The sequence below is a fragment of the Callospermophilus lateralis genome, chromosome 16 (genome assembly GCF_048772815.1).
Source record: "Callospermophilus lateralis isolate mCalLat2 chromosome 16, mCalLat2.hap1, whole genome shotgun sequence".
Classification (NCBI taxonomy): Eukaryota; Metazoa; Chordata; class Mammalia; order Rodentia; family Sciuridae; genus Callospermophilus; species Callospermophilus lateralis.
In genome coordinates, this window is record NC_135320.1 from 22952481 (window position 1) to 22967495 (window position 15015).

At 37.5% G+C, this 15015-nt stretch overlaps 1 protein-coding gene across 1 annotated transcript in view; it reads right to left on the reverse strand.

The window, feature by feature from the left end:
- Prex2 (phosphatidylinositol-3,4,5-trisphosphate dependent Rac exchange factor 2) overlaps window positions 1–15015 on the reverse strand; it is a 272774-nt gene that overhangs the window by 201439 nt on the left and 56320 nt on the right. The window contains exons 2-3 of the mRNA XM_076836448.1: window positions 3682–3753; window positions 2170–2292 (exon numbers count right to left, since the gene is read on the reverse strand). Of these exons, the coding sequence (XP_076692563.1) occupies window positions 2170–2292; window positions 3682–3753 (195 nt within the window). The remainder of the gene's footprint in view (window positions 1–2169; window positions 2293–3681; window positions 3754–15015) is intronic.

Genomic DNA, 15015 nt, shown 5'->3' on the forward strand with positions numbered 1-15015 from the left:
ACTCTGGGTGTGTACGTGTATTTGTGTGTTCCCTTGTTATTTATGTGTTTTCCCTGATCCATAAAAAATAACCTAGAAAAGGAGACAGATATATATTATTATACTCCATTATGATGACTGCAGTAATAAAAAAAATTGAATCAAGTGGTAGCAAAGTACAAAGAAGAGAGCACTCAGCTTTGTCATGAGAATGGAGCTTTAAAAATGCCATTACTTCTAAGCAAGGTCCTGTGGAATAAATCCATGATTCCCAGGCAGGTAAAGGGAAGAAAGGTATTTTTGACCAAGGGGGAAAGCATGTGCCATACAAACCTGCAGTTAGTAGACACCAATCTGAAACGTTATGCTTAGCAGAGACATTGACAAACAGGGCAATATCCAGCAACAAGTGACTAAGATAATGATAGACCCCGAGACATGAGATCTGCGAGGTCATTTCAGAAAGAGATATCTGTTGGTTTAGAAAAGTCAAGGAATAATAACTACTTTCAAATAGCTGTCATACTGTAAAAGAGTAACAATTCTAGGTAGCTCTCGCAAAGAACATTAGGATCATTAGGCAGAAATTGCAAGGGCATGATGGACAGATGTGGGATCAATGCAGAAATCTAGTAATTAGAGCTGTCACTAAAAATGATGAAGTAGGAACACAAGGAAGTGGTGAAGGCGTTCCTGCCCGGTCTTCATAAATGGATAGTGGAGTTTTTCCTTAAAAGAAAAAAAAATAATTTTACTCGTAATCCCTAAGTCCCAATCTATCTGTAAAGCATTTTTTTTTCTCAAAGTAGCTAGGAGGTATCAAGGAACAATAAAAGAGGAAGATACAAAATATAATTGATCAAACAGTAGAACAGAAGTGTGTCCTTTGAAATTTCAAAGGCATGCATTCAGAAACATGAAGCCCTATTTTATATAGCCAGCACAGAATGTACTGAACTACTTATCTCAAGAAATGGTATGAGCCAGAAAAAAAAAAAAAACTTCAGAAATAACTTAGCTAAATTCAGGGATGACAGATTCATAATGTGCTACTAAGGAAGTGACTGTCAGGACACAAGATTCCCATGTGCACCCCTGGCTTGAGATAGCAACTGCTTCAGCTGGCAGAAGATTCTGATCCCTTCATGAAAGGAAACAAGACACAAACACCCATGGCCTCCAGTTGTGCCCAAGAAAAGCATGGCTTGATCTTCCTGCTCCCAAGAGCCTCCCCCCTTTAAGATAATCACCTTCTTGAAATATTTTGACTAAACAGAACCTACTCATCACATACAGATATAAAAATCATATAGAAAAACCTTCATGAAAGACTAAATGGAAGACCAAAAATATACAAGGTTGGATTTCTATAATGCCGTCACTCATTTTTTAAGTAAAATATTAATTCTGTAGCATTTTGATAAATACATGGACTCAAATTGAAAATGAGCTTCTATGAAATGGCATAAATAGCAGCATGCTTGCATGCATGCTTTTTTTTTTTTTTCTTTTTAAAGTATGAATGTTCTTTAGCCTGGAAACCTTTCTCCCTGTACAGGTGGCTTCTAATTTTACACACTGACTGCATAAATGATTTCAGGTGTCAAATATAAAGACACGGAAACGATCACACAGGCACGGGGTGTGTAACCTGAGAAAAACTGGCATCAACTGTTTCTTCCTTCCATGCTGCTCATTCAGAACAACCTTCTGAGAAGCCACCCTGGAGGAGAATTCAGTGACAGGCATACTGGGTTAGTTCACCTCCAGCTTTGTCACAAGCCAATTAACAAGGGAACATTCTGACTAATAAAAGGCTTGAAGTGCATTATAAGAGTGAGGATTTTCCGCCTCAAAAGAAAAATGCTCTATGTTTGAGAAAAACATAAAAATCCATTCATTATGAACAGCCTGAATATTCATTAGAATTCAAAGCTACAGAGGATGTGAAGAACTAACTTGTCAGGAAAAATAAAAGGCTGTTTATTCTTTGCTGAGTAAAATGGATGATGCAGGGCACTCTCCCCATTTCTGGCTTGAAGTGCAAGATTTCATTGGCCTTAAAAGACCCTAAACTTTTGGCATCCCATTTTATTTCTAATGCTGAATTCACACATAGTACTATGCCAAGAGCTAAACCTTAAACTCAAGAAAGGCAGAGCTTGTAAAAGAAATAAAAATGTATCCTACAAAGTGAAGAAAGCAGGTCCCCACTTCCTGTTGAGCATTGGGTTCTGGGTGTAGGCATTCTTCCACGACTTTTAAGAATTCTTTATGTACTGCAAGGATATCTTCAATGTTTGAGAACAACATCTGTATAAAAGAAAAAAAAAAATGGTTAAGTGCAACAGCGAAACAAGTTGAAAAGAAAAAGAAGAAGGAGAAAGCCACCTTTGCGTTCTCTTTGCCTCTCCCAACATGGCAGCCTCCGCAAAAAAAGTAAAAGGGGAAGACTACCACCCCAATGGGCTAAGAGGATACAGTAGTCTCTCTCTAAGTGAAACCTTCAGTGGATAGCTACCCACATCCATTCCTTTCTCTCACCTTGCTGGCAGAACCCCGACTTTGTCTGAACTTCCCCTGTACTCCCACACACTCTGTTGAGTGAAAGTGTCTTCTAGTCCATCTGAATTATAGGTTACTTTTTCTTGCAACCAAAAATTCACTAACTAAAATACTGCCATGGCAGGACATTTTGAAATGAAATTTATCAAATTATGTTATGTGCATGTATAAATATGTAACAATGGCACCATTGTGTATAATTGTAATGCACAATTAAAAATAAAAGAAAGGTGCTTAAATTATGAGGAAATGGGGTCAGAAGAACCTAAAATATCCTCTGAAATTGTTTTTCAGCAAAATAAAACAGTAAGTTAGCATCAATACCAACAATGATTTATACAATTTAAATAATCACTGTAGCATAATTAGTTTTCATTTGCCATACTTTTTCTTTTCTTCACAATTTTTCCTTCACTACTCTGTGTGTGTATGTATGTGTGTGTGTATGTGTGTATGTGTGTGTGTGTATATGTGTGTGTATGTGTGTGTATATGTGTGTATGTGTGTGTGTATGTGTGTGTGTGTATGTGTGTGTGTGTGTGTGTGTGTGTGTGTGTGTGTGTGTGTTTTGCTAGGAATGAAACCCAGGGCCCCAGTGCATGCTAGGCACTGCTCTACCATTGAGCTCCATCCCCAGCACTTTTTTCCTACATTTTAAAATAAAATATTTATAGTTTATGTCTGACTTAAAGATATCATGTGGACTTTCTCTGATGCACCACAGTAAAATATCCAGGTCTGAATTCTTTAGCTATCACAGAGACAGGAAGTCACATTTGTCCACGCCTGCCTTCTTGAACAACCTCTAGCAATCGTCTGACACCTCCCTCGACTTCCTCCCTCTCCTAGACACTGAAGTTTTTAGTCGTATTTCCTAGAATTTTTTTCCTTCCTCTTTGCAAATATCTCCAAGACCTTGATTTGAAAAAAATAAAAATAAAAATTCTCTATGCCCTATGTGCCGTATCCTTGACCTCCCTTTATCCAAACCCTAATTACACCTTTTCCCCCCATTACCAATGCAAATGACTGTCACAGGAACTTAGAATAGAACCACAGTCACACTGAGGATCCTGAAGGAGCATCCCACAGGACCACTTTATCTATGGGGAACTCATGCCCTCTGCACCCCCTCACCTTTACTGTTTCTTCTGTTACATTCTTGTCGACCTTTGCTGCAGCACACTGGTTCATTCTATGTAAGAATGCCTGCATGAAACAAGAAATGACGTTATGAAGGGAACAGTGTAGGTTCATAAAATGACTGGGTGTTGATCAAAATTCAATTCATTTTTACAAAAAAAAAACAAAAAACCAAAGCTCAAAAATCCAATAGCTGAGTCAAATGCTGGCCATTAAGCTTTGATGGGTGCCCAAAACAAGTTTTGTTACCACATGTCAAATCCTTGTGCATTGCTCTCTACCTGAGAATCAAACTCCTTTTATGATGTCGAACAGAGCCAAAAATGATCAAATCTATAGGAATTAAATTTATCAATCAGGCTTTCTAAGTTCTGGAGTAAATACTTAGGGCCAGGTGTTTCCTAAATGTATAAGCATTGCAAAGTACAAAGAGACCAAAATCTAATGAAAAAATGGTATTTCTGATTAAAAAAAAAAAAAAGATCCAGGAATTCTGAGGTGACTCCCTTAGAACTGAGAGAGTCAGAAATAGATACATACATACACACACATCCTTGCCAATAACTATTTTCAGGTTCTAAACGGAATGCAAGAATTTCCTTTCCTCACTTCCACCCCATACGAACACACTTTCAGGAAGCCAGAATTTAAATTTCTAGGTTCAGGTCAGAGCTCTTCATTTCCCTGTGGTTGATAAATGAGCACAAGAGTATTTCAAAGATCCAGGCTCAAGCTCAGGCTGTATCTCAGAGGTAGACAGCTTGACTAGCATGCTCAAGGCCCTGGCTTCCATCCCCAGACTCTGGCAGGGAGGGGATGGAGACTTCTCGGTGGCCATTAAGCTTTGAGTGATACCTAAATAGAGCATAATGATTGATATTGAGCTTTAAAAAACAAAGTTTTAAAAGACAAGGAAAAGGAGACATTCCATTTAGCAAATCTGGTTTATACCCTCAAAACATCATCTATTAACTATACAGTGACCAGGTAAGATCACCCAGAGCCTGGGAATGTTACTTAATGGTAAAGCATAAGCAAGAGTCCCTGGGTCCAATCCCAGAACCACCATCAAAAAAAAAAAAAAAAAAAAATTCATTCCTTCCCTTGTCTGTCTAAGAAGTTTGCTACCACCTGCAAGTCAGGACAGGACAGGACTATACAGGACCTCAGCTACTCAGGGCTATACAGAAGCACAGGAGAACCTCAGGCTATCACATCAAACAAACAAAAACTAAGGCAACAATCATATCTTTGGTAGGTTATATTTACTAAGATTTAGGAGATTAATAAAAATTTACAAAGACTTAAGAGATTAACACAGCCCACAATTGTTCATAATGTTCCAAAATTATCATTGCTACATATTTCTAAGGACAATTTGAATATATCTTAAAGGGTTTTGTTTTGTTTTCTTTTTCTTTTTCTTTCTTTTTTAGGTTGTAGGCATTGAACCCAGGGCTTTGTGCATGCTGAGCAAGCACTTTACTAATGAGGCACATCCCCAGCCCTTTCTCAAATTTTTAAAAGGGCATTTTTTTTTTTAATCTAGAAATCCTACTTCTATAAATGTATCCTAAAAAATATTCAGACAATGGGTTTCAGAGCCTGGCATGGTGGCGCACACCTACAATGCAGGAGTTCGTGAGGCTGAGACAGGAGGATCACCAGTTCAAAGTCAGCTTCAGCAATGGTAAGGAGCTATGCAACTCAGAGAGACCCTGTGTCTGAATAAAATACAAAATAGGGCTGGGGATGTGGTTCAGTGGTTGTGTGCCCCTGAGTTCAATCTCTAGTACCAAAAAACAAAAGCAGGGTGTGGGATGAGGGGTCAGAACACTGATTAGAAAAGGAGAAATACTGGAAACTATTGAAAGGTCTATCAATAAGGTAATCACTAAATACACCTCAGTATATACAAATGATACTTTTGTGGTTATGACAAAAGTACAATCATAAATGGAATGTGAAGGGGCTGGGGATATAGCTCAGTTGATAGAGTGTTTGCCTTGCATGCACAAGGCCTTGGGTTCAATCCCAGCACCATTAAAAAAAAAAAATGGAATGTGAAGAAAACTACACGTAAACACATATGCAAATGTGTATCTAGGACAGATATTCTTAAAATATTGTCTGGTGAAACCCATGTATTAAGTAGTAAACCTAATATATATATATGTATATCTACACGCATGTACAATGTGTCTATTCATACTGAAAAAAATAGGTAGCATATATACCAAAATGAAAACAGTAGTTACCTACATGTGGTAGGAAGGAGGCCTTTGTGCACCTTATTTTCAAAATACTCAGCATAACTTGTGTTTTGTTAAAAAAAAAAAAAAAAACATTGAAAAGAAATCAAACAAATGAGCCCTCAAGAACTCAATTCTAGCATAAGCATCAACACCATCCTTATTTCTGATTCCACCAATTCATCTTTCAGATTCTATAACTATAAAGACATATCAAAACTAGTAGCCCCAGCCTATAATCCCAACAACTTGGGATATTGACACAGGAGGATTGCAAGTTCAAATCGTCTCAGCAACTTAGCCAGACCTTATCTCAAAATCAAAAAATTTTAAAAAGGCTGGAGATGTAGCTCAGGGGGAAAATACCCCTAGGCTCAATTCCCAGTACCTAACAAAAATAAGATGCAAAAAAACACTATTAGCCTCAACTCTTTAACATCAGCTGAATTAAATAAAATGAATAAGTATTAGCTGTAACCTTCATTTTTATTGAAAATATGTGATACAATTGTTGAACTATTATCTGAAGTTATACATAAATGACCATGGAAAATGATTTTTGAGTACCATTTTAATTAGTTTTATTCTGTTTAATTTTTAATTTTAGTTTTGCTTTTCTTGAGTATTTTCCAAGTGCTCATACCAGATATTCTCTTTAGATCTTTTTATTTAGTCTTAAAATAACATAGATGGTTTATTTGCCTAGTTTACATTTTACATTGACCACACAGTAAACAGGTAACCTCTCGTGCAAGTAGAATTTAAACTTCACCTCTGCAATTATAAACCTCTTCTTCATAAATAGAACTCAGTCACATTCTGAAACCAAAAATTTTAAAGCTACAAAGTTGAGTCAAAATGTAAGTTAAAAGGGAACATACAAACTAATAAGGTACACCACATCTTTATCTGACAATTTTTTAATCTCCTTACCCTCCAGGACAGTATGAAATATTTTGTTAATCTGTATATATAAGGAAACCTGGAACATGCCAGCATCTCTGACCAAGCATTTATTTTTCCTAAGGGCTTCATTTTATACAACATTGAAGGCAGATTTAGACGGTTTACTGGGAATGCACAATCATGAAAACTGTTGACATTTTTTAGAAAATGTTTAAGTCTTTCTTCCTGAAAACAAAAATAAATACCATGTTTTCAGAACCACCCTTTAACAACCAGTATCCACAGAGTTATTTCAGTCTCTGGCAATTGGGCATTTAATCTTCATATCAATCAAGGAAATACTAGTAACCTAGTCAAAAAAAAAAAAAAAAAATATATATATATATATATATATATATATATATATATAGGATTTTATACACTGTTTTCTCTCTGCATTCATTTATTATCGTTTGTCCACAATTTCATCAGAATTAGACAATCTTCATCTTGACACAAGTACATTGGAAAATAAGCATTGGAAAACAGCTGTTAATGCCAGTGATTCTCAAACTCTATATTGTATTTAAGACTTAAGAGAGTTTCTCCTAAATGCAGATTCTTAACCCTAGTTCTGGAAGGCCTGATTCAGCAGACTAGTTTACAACTCAGGAATCTGCACCATGAGCAGGACTCCTCAGTGACTTGCATATTGGTCAAGGGCCACCTTTTGATGGACAATCCCTGATGTTTATTCTTCCAGATGGGGGGCAGGGGGGGGGAAACAAGGCTTAGAACATAAGTGACTCTTAATGGGAAAAACAGGTCCTTTTATTTCATTCTGACTCTGAAATCAAGTAATGGTTATCTTTGTCCATCACCTTCATATTCAACCTTGTGGGGTTTTTGGTACCCTGACCAAGGATTGCCTTCCCACCCCACCCCATGAAAATTACAAGTTGGGCTACACACTGGTCATGATCATCTCTGAAGGCTTGAGAAACACAGAGATAGGTGGTTGAAATACGATAGGATGTGACATTTGAAGGAAGTGAAGCTGGTAGGTGCCATTCCAAGGACTTTTCAACCCACAGGTGTCGCAGCAATACACTCAGTACTCCAGCATTCCCTAACAGTGGCACCATCCAACATCTTTCTAGGTACCATTCCAGTCATGAGCCACCTTTTTCCCACTCAGAGAACAGAAATTGTTTTCCTTTAATCATGTATTTGGTAATAGCACATGTTAAATGCAATATGCTAATCAAAGTTTCATAACCCTAAAAATGTCACCAATTTGCTACCAAGAGGTCAAAAAGGAGGGGAAAACTCATTAAGAAAGAAGAGGAAGATGACAGCAATCTCTTTTCTCCTTGTTTGTACATCTGTGCTGCTGCTAGTTCAATAGTAAGGCCGTGCCTAGCAAGAATTTCATTCTCCGAATACACTTTTCTTATCATTTCAATGTTCTAAACAGTCTTCCTCAATTTGGTCCTTCCCCATTCTGTATCAATCAGGCACTGTTAGCCAGTTTTTCATTGCTATGACCAAAATACCTGACATTAAAATCTTAAAGAAGCAAAAGTTTATTTCAGCTCCTGGTCTGCAAGGTTTCCATCTATTGCTCTGGGCGTGAGGAATCCTCATCATGGAGGAAGGTCATGGTGGAAGAGAGTTGCTCAGCTCACAACCGCCAGCAAGCAGAGAGAGAGGGCAGAAAAGAAAGAGTGGGGGAAGGGACCAGGGACAAGACATAGTCCCCAAGGGCCCAAACCCAGTGATCTACTTCCCCCAACCACTACAGTTTCCACTAACCCCCAATAGTCCATTCAGTTATCAATGAATTAATCCACAGATGAGGTCAGAGCCCTCTTGATCCAATCATCTCCCAAAACCCCACCTCTGAACACTGCTGCACTGAGGACCTAGCCTTCAACACACAAGTTGTGGGGAGACACTTCATACCCAAACCATAAGAGGCACGCATAATAGATTGCTCTCAGAAGTCCCACAGATTTTACATTTTACATTTTGGATTCTAGACACATGATGCCAATGTGAATTTCACAATGTCATATAGTTACAAATCCTTATTTTTCCTATACATATTCTACACTCAGAATCATCTTACCAATACCCTGTTGTTGAGAGCCACAGTCAAAGGGGCCCCAGCAAACTTCCAGCTGCCAGCTGATTGGCTCCTCTGCGTTGATGCTCATTGGGCTGTTTCCCCGCCCTTTCAGACCACAGAGCTGCTCATTGGGGGACTCTTTTGGCTCCACCCACGCGACCCAGCCAACCGGCCTCAAGAGCAGGAGGAGAGGGGGGTTGAGAGGCTCGCTGGAAGCCGGTGGTGGCAGTTGGGCTCTGAGGGAATTCCTGAAGAGCTCGTGTGGTGCAGCTTGTGTGTTCTAAAAATGAAGTTCGTTTCTACTTGACAAGTGGCTCGTGAATTGTGCTCAGCCAGACTGCAACACCCTGTCATCTAGGAAATATGGCTATTTAGTGTGGACAGAGATAACATTTTATATGCAATGGCAAAAAGGAAAAATTTCAAACAGGGCCACACTGATACAGGAATAAAAAAGTACATTCATTTTTTTTTTAAATATTTATTTTTTTAGTATTTGGTGGACACAACATCTTTGTTTGTATGTGGTGCTGAGGATCGAACCTGGGCGGCACGCATGCCAGGAGAGTGCGCTACCGCTTGAGCCACGTCCCCAGCCCTGAAAAAGTACATTCATTTTAGGAAAACAAATTTAAAATAAAAATTAACTGTATTTTCCTTTTATCTTTTGAATTTAAGATAATATCATCACATCACAGTTCTTTAAAAGATCAACTTTTTTTTTCCTGAGAAAAAAGTAAAGTCTTAATAAATGGAAAAAACTTGCCATTGAATTTGCCTTAATCACATAGTGCCATTTTATTGGAACAGTAAAGATTGAAACAGGAGAAGGGTTTGGGATGAGAGAATCAGAGTTTGCTATGGCCACGTTGAGTGTGAGATGTCTACTGGACACCAATATGGAGATCCCAAGCCGGGAGTTGGCTGTACCAATCGGAGCAGTTTTGTGGGGGAGATCAGGGCTGAAGATAAAGAGTGTCACTAGCATGAACATATAACCCAGGGAAAGAGGAAAAAGAAGAAACAACCAACCCCTGTCCACTGGAGAAAGTGTATAGATGGAGAAGAAAAAGGACCCCAAGAGAGAATCTTAGGGCAATCACATTTAGAGGTCAGGGCAGAAGAAATGAAGCCAAAGAAGGTAAGAACAGGCTTAAGAAGAAGATGGTGTCACAAGAACCAGGAAAACAGAGAGCTTTGAGAACAAGGTGGTGGTTAACTGCTCAACAGTGTAAGAAATCCAGTGAAATAAAACAGATACAGGAATTGACCATTAGAAGACTGCTTAATATTTCAGAAATTAAATGTGAGGATTTTTAAAATAATTATTAATTAATTCATTCGTTTATTTATAAATTTATTTTAAAATTAATAATTAAAATTTCAATGAAAAGTATATTATTTTAAATATTTGCAAATTTCTTCAGTGCCTAGCTTAATAGAAAACAGCTGAATTCTCATGAATGCTCTGATTTGATTTGTTATCAGATGTGGTTTTGATAGAACTATATGAAGAAATACACCCTACTGCACAAAATAGTTCAAAAAGGGAAGAGTATGTTCCTTGTTATAACTTATTCAATTATGGGTATTATTGCCTCATGCAATATCCAAACTCAGTAAATAGCAGTTTATTAAAAGTCAGTAGTAGTATGGAATTGGAAATCATATCTGTTAACTTTTCATACAGTTACATTAAAATCCATTGATCTATCTTGCATGTTGAAGGGATAACTTCACCCATGTGTGTGTTTTTTTTAATATTTTTTTCAGTATTGATTCACTGAGAATTATAGTTATCTTCCAAATAGTGCCATACTTCATCAAATACTGAAACGTATCACATTTATTAATATCATAGTCAGCTAATCAGAAAAGTCATTATGTATTAGAAAGCTGTCAAGCTCACAGAGATGAACGCAAATTTTCCAAACCCCAAATTCACTTAAGAGCTTGAATTCTATTATCATCAACAGTATCAGTTGTTTTCCTTGAAGTGACAGACTCTCTTTCAAAACTTTTTTTTTTTTTTTTTGAGGAAATGTCTGCCAAATACCCAAATACTCTGAAACAGTAACCATAGTTTGTCCTGCAAACTATGATTTCAAGTCAATATGATGTTCCTAGTAACTCAAGCTGTCACATGGTTCTTTTCCTGGAGACCATCATAATACTTGGGCATGCAGCAGAAGCGCTTCCGGATACACAGGATATTAAAAACGAAGTGCTCTACAGCCAAGGTTTTAATAAAACTCATCTTCACAGTTTTATCAAGAATATTCTTAAGCAAAACTGTCTCTCCCCCTACCCCTTACAAGTGGGTGACAGTGAAGTCCACAGTGACTACTCTGAGTAAAGGTTCGTGCCACTGTTTTGATTCACACTAAAGCATCAGCGTTTTATGCACCCATTGCCTTTGCACCATCATTGCAAATGTCAGAATAATAAAAAAAGAAAAGCGAGTCTGCAGCATTGCTATGAAAATGGTTTTGACCTTGTATATCTCCTGAAAGGTTTTCACAAAACACCAAATGTCTGCAAACCACTCGTTGGGAAGCACTGGTCTAGGCATATGGGACATACCATTAAACAAAATAGCCAAAAGTCCCTGCTTCTACTCTGGGGGAAGAAGCCAGATATATGACAAATAGTAAATTATCTGGTATATTAATAGGTAAGAAGGTTAGGCCAGGCACAGTGGCACATGCCTGTGATTCTAGCTACTCAGGAGACTGAGGGAAGAAGATTGCAAGTTCAAGGCTGGCCTGGGCAACCTAGAGAAACCCTATCTAAAAAAAAAAAAAAAAAATTAAATGGCACAGGATGTAGCTTAGTGATAAAGCACTTGCCTGACATATATGAGACAAAAAGAAAAATGTTAAGTGCTAAAACTGTGCAATAACTTTAATAACTTTAAAAACAAAATATTTGAAAACTCTTATAGTAATTCCATATTTAATGCTCAAGATTCATCACCATAAATCTGCGCCACTCAAGGCTACTATTTAATTGAACTCAACCTTTTTCTTGCCACGTCACTTCTCACACAAGTCAGTTTCATTTGCTCTCCTTCCCTAGGTCTCTCCTAGTCTGGCACCTGCTGTATACCTAAGACTCAGTGTGAGGGGAAGCCCTAGGCCCCCTCTCCATTTCCTGATTACCCTCAAAGAAAAGGATACTAATATTCTTCAATCTCATTTTTGGCAGGAAAATAACCAAAATTGCAAACTCATGAAAATGACTAACTCAAGATAGTTTTATAATTATCTTACCATCGTGGCCCTGGTTTAGAGTTTTAGACTTCTTATTATTAACTTCTAGACTCTATTCCTATCTCCCTAAACCCTTTCTCTATGCAACTGTCAATGATCATTTTTTGAAAATGTAAATCAGCCTGACTATCCAGCACAAAATCTTCAAAGAGTCCCTTCCTGCAAAGAATATAATGTACAAAAATTCAAACTTTCCTTTCCCAGGCCCCCAAGGTCTGTCTTAGTCCAACCAACCTTCTATGACAAAACACCTTAACTTGGGTAATTTATAAAGAATAGAAATTTGTTAGTCACTGTTCTAGAGGTTGGGCAGTCCAAATAATTAATTTCCCTGGTATATCATTTTCCCAAATACGCACGAGCAACTTGGAATTCAGGACAGCACATTATCTCCTTTTCCACCACATGTGGCAGCATATCTGGATCCTGACCCACTAACATTTGGAGCTGAGTAATTTTTTTGTTGTGTGGGACTTCCCTGTATACTCTAGGGTGGTGAGCAGTGTCTTTTCCACTAGACACACTGAGCAGTTGTTATAAAATAATATAGGTTTGCACTCTTGCTTCCCACCAGACCACAGATCCCTACAGAACACAGGCAGCATCTTTGCATCTTTGGAAGAGTCATTCACTGGTCCTTCAGCTGTCATAACAAGGCTCCATCCGTACAAAACAGCAACAATGTATGGAATAATAAATCACTTGTTAGTTATTCAGTAGCACTTAAGACCAGCCCTCAAGGGTATTCACCTCTGCACAAGCCATTGAAAGATCACACCTGGGTTACTCAAATAAATGCCCACCAAAGACTGCAGGCCAAACCCCCAGCGAAAGACTCTGATGGTCATTAGGATTCACAACTAAAGGGACTTATGTCACTGTTACTTTTAATATCTGCTCAATTTCTCACAAAAAGATGTTTTACTCCTCAGATCAACTAAAACTCATTCATCTCAGAAGCTGGGCAAAGATAAATTTTTATCTTATCCTTTAAACTTTTTTTTTTTTTAAAGACTCCCTTAGCTACCTCAATAAGCCAAAAAACAAATGTAACAAAACTTCAGAAGTTTCCAGGAGAAAAAAAATTCGCCATTTGTCCACATGACAGGTAAATTTTATATAAGACGCAAATTTTAAAGACATTTATAGATGACTGAAAAAGTGAACAGTGAAGTTGGAAAAGATGAAAGAGAAATCAAAAACATTAAAGAATTACAGCTATGCATGAGATTATTAAAAGTCAAAGTGAAAACTGGGAAACATGGAGATGCCTATAGTAAAATATTACAAAAATTCAAGCTTTTCTTAAGTGTGTCTTTTGTTGTTATTGTTGGTTTTGTTTAACTCTTTTTAATTTGTTTTTGTTTTCTGCACATTCAATTCCTATAAATTCATCTCACAACTCAACCTGCAAAAATATTATTTTAATAGGATATTTAACTTCCCATTGTCCTAAAACCACAAACTCTAGAGGTCAAAAACAATGGAGGTATTTTTAAACATAGCACAATGCAATTAAAATATTGACTTAACTGCTACCATTTAAAGTGGAGCGGAGGGAAGCATTCACATAGAGTCATAATAACAGTCTCTGAATTTTCAAACACCTGGAGAAACCCAGGATGGGGCTTTTCTATAAGCCTCAATGGTAGCAGGGTAGAGCTAAGGGGGCAACATATTCACTTTAGTTTGCCACAGTCACCACTATTCCCTATTAATTCTATACCAAAGTTGAATGTTAAATGACATGCAATCCCACATTATTTTCTTTTTCTTAATGCAAAGCCTGCTTTGCTTATTTTTGTGACTTGGAAATCTCTTTAGTCACAATCTTGAGTCTCTGTTAAGGTTCTTTGCTCTTACAATTTTTTAGTACTGATCATTCCAGAGTTCTAAGTTTTAAAATGGCACGTAAATTTAAAGTGTTTAAGTGAAAAAGCACTCCCATGATGAGAGGGAAGACCTTAAAAACTCAAAAATAACCTGCAAAAATCAGTGCCTATTTTACTTAACTTTTACTTTCCCAAGGAATCTAATATTAAGTAGGATGTTAACCCTTAGAAGTGATATTTGCTAGAATCAGCTCTGACAGTTTTCACAAGGATTGGAACAACTTCTTGTTCTTTATTTTAAACTGTGTTTTTAATGAGGCAACTTGTTGGCAATAAACTCTGCTTAGTATATTCATTCCAAGGATCACTTGATTGATGAAGATCCTGTGTTCCCTATATTGTCTGGAGTGATTAATGTCTCTTTCCAGAACAGCCATGGATACATGAAAGTCTAGGGAGAATTCAATGGAAGAAAGTGAAGAAGACTCTTTGGAAGCCCTTCAAAATTAACTCTCTGCCTTCTCCCCCAACACACCTGGATATATTCACCCAACACATACACAAACACAGATGTCTCCTGGGGGTGGCAATCTGTTCTGTGGTAAGCATTTATGAGATACCAAAGGCTCCGAGTCTCAGATTCTTCACCTACTAAGTCAGGTTAGTAATAACAGCTGCTTCAGAGAGATGGAGAGGATTATATGGAGGTCTTTGTAGTTGGCACTCGGCACAGTACAAACACACAATCAGATCCCCAAAAAAATCTGGTATTTCTGCTCCTGCCACTATCATCACTATCTACATCCACAGCTATATTTCTTATTCCTAACACTCAAAAGAACAAACCTACAAGGGAAAGACTCTGCTTTCTCTTCTCTGCTCCTTTGTTAATACCAAATCAATCTGAGGGACTCTAACTTTTGGATAATTCCTTGATATCAAAACAAACAAAATTC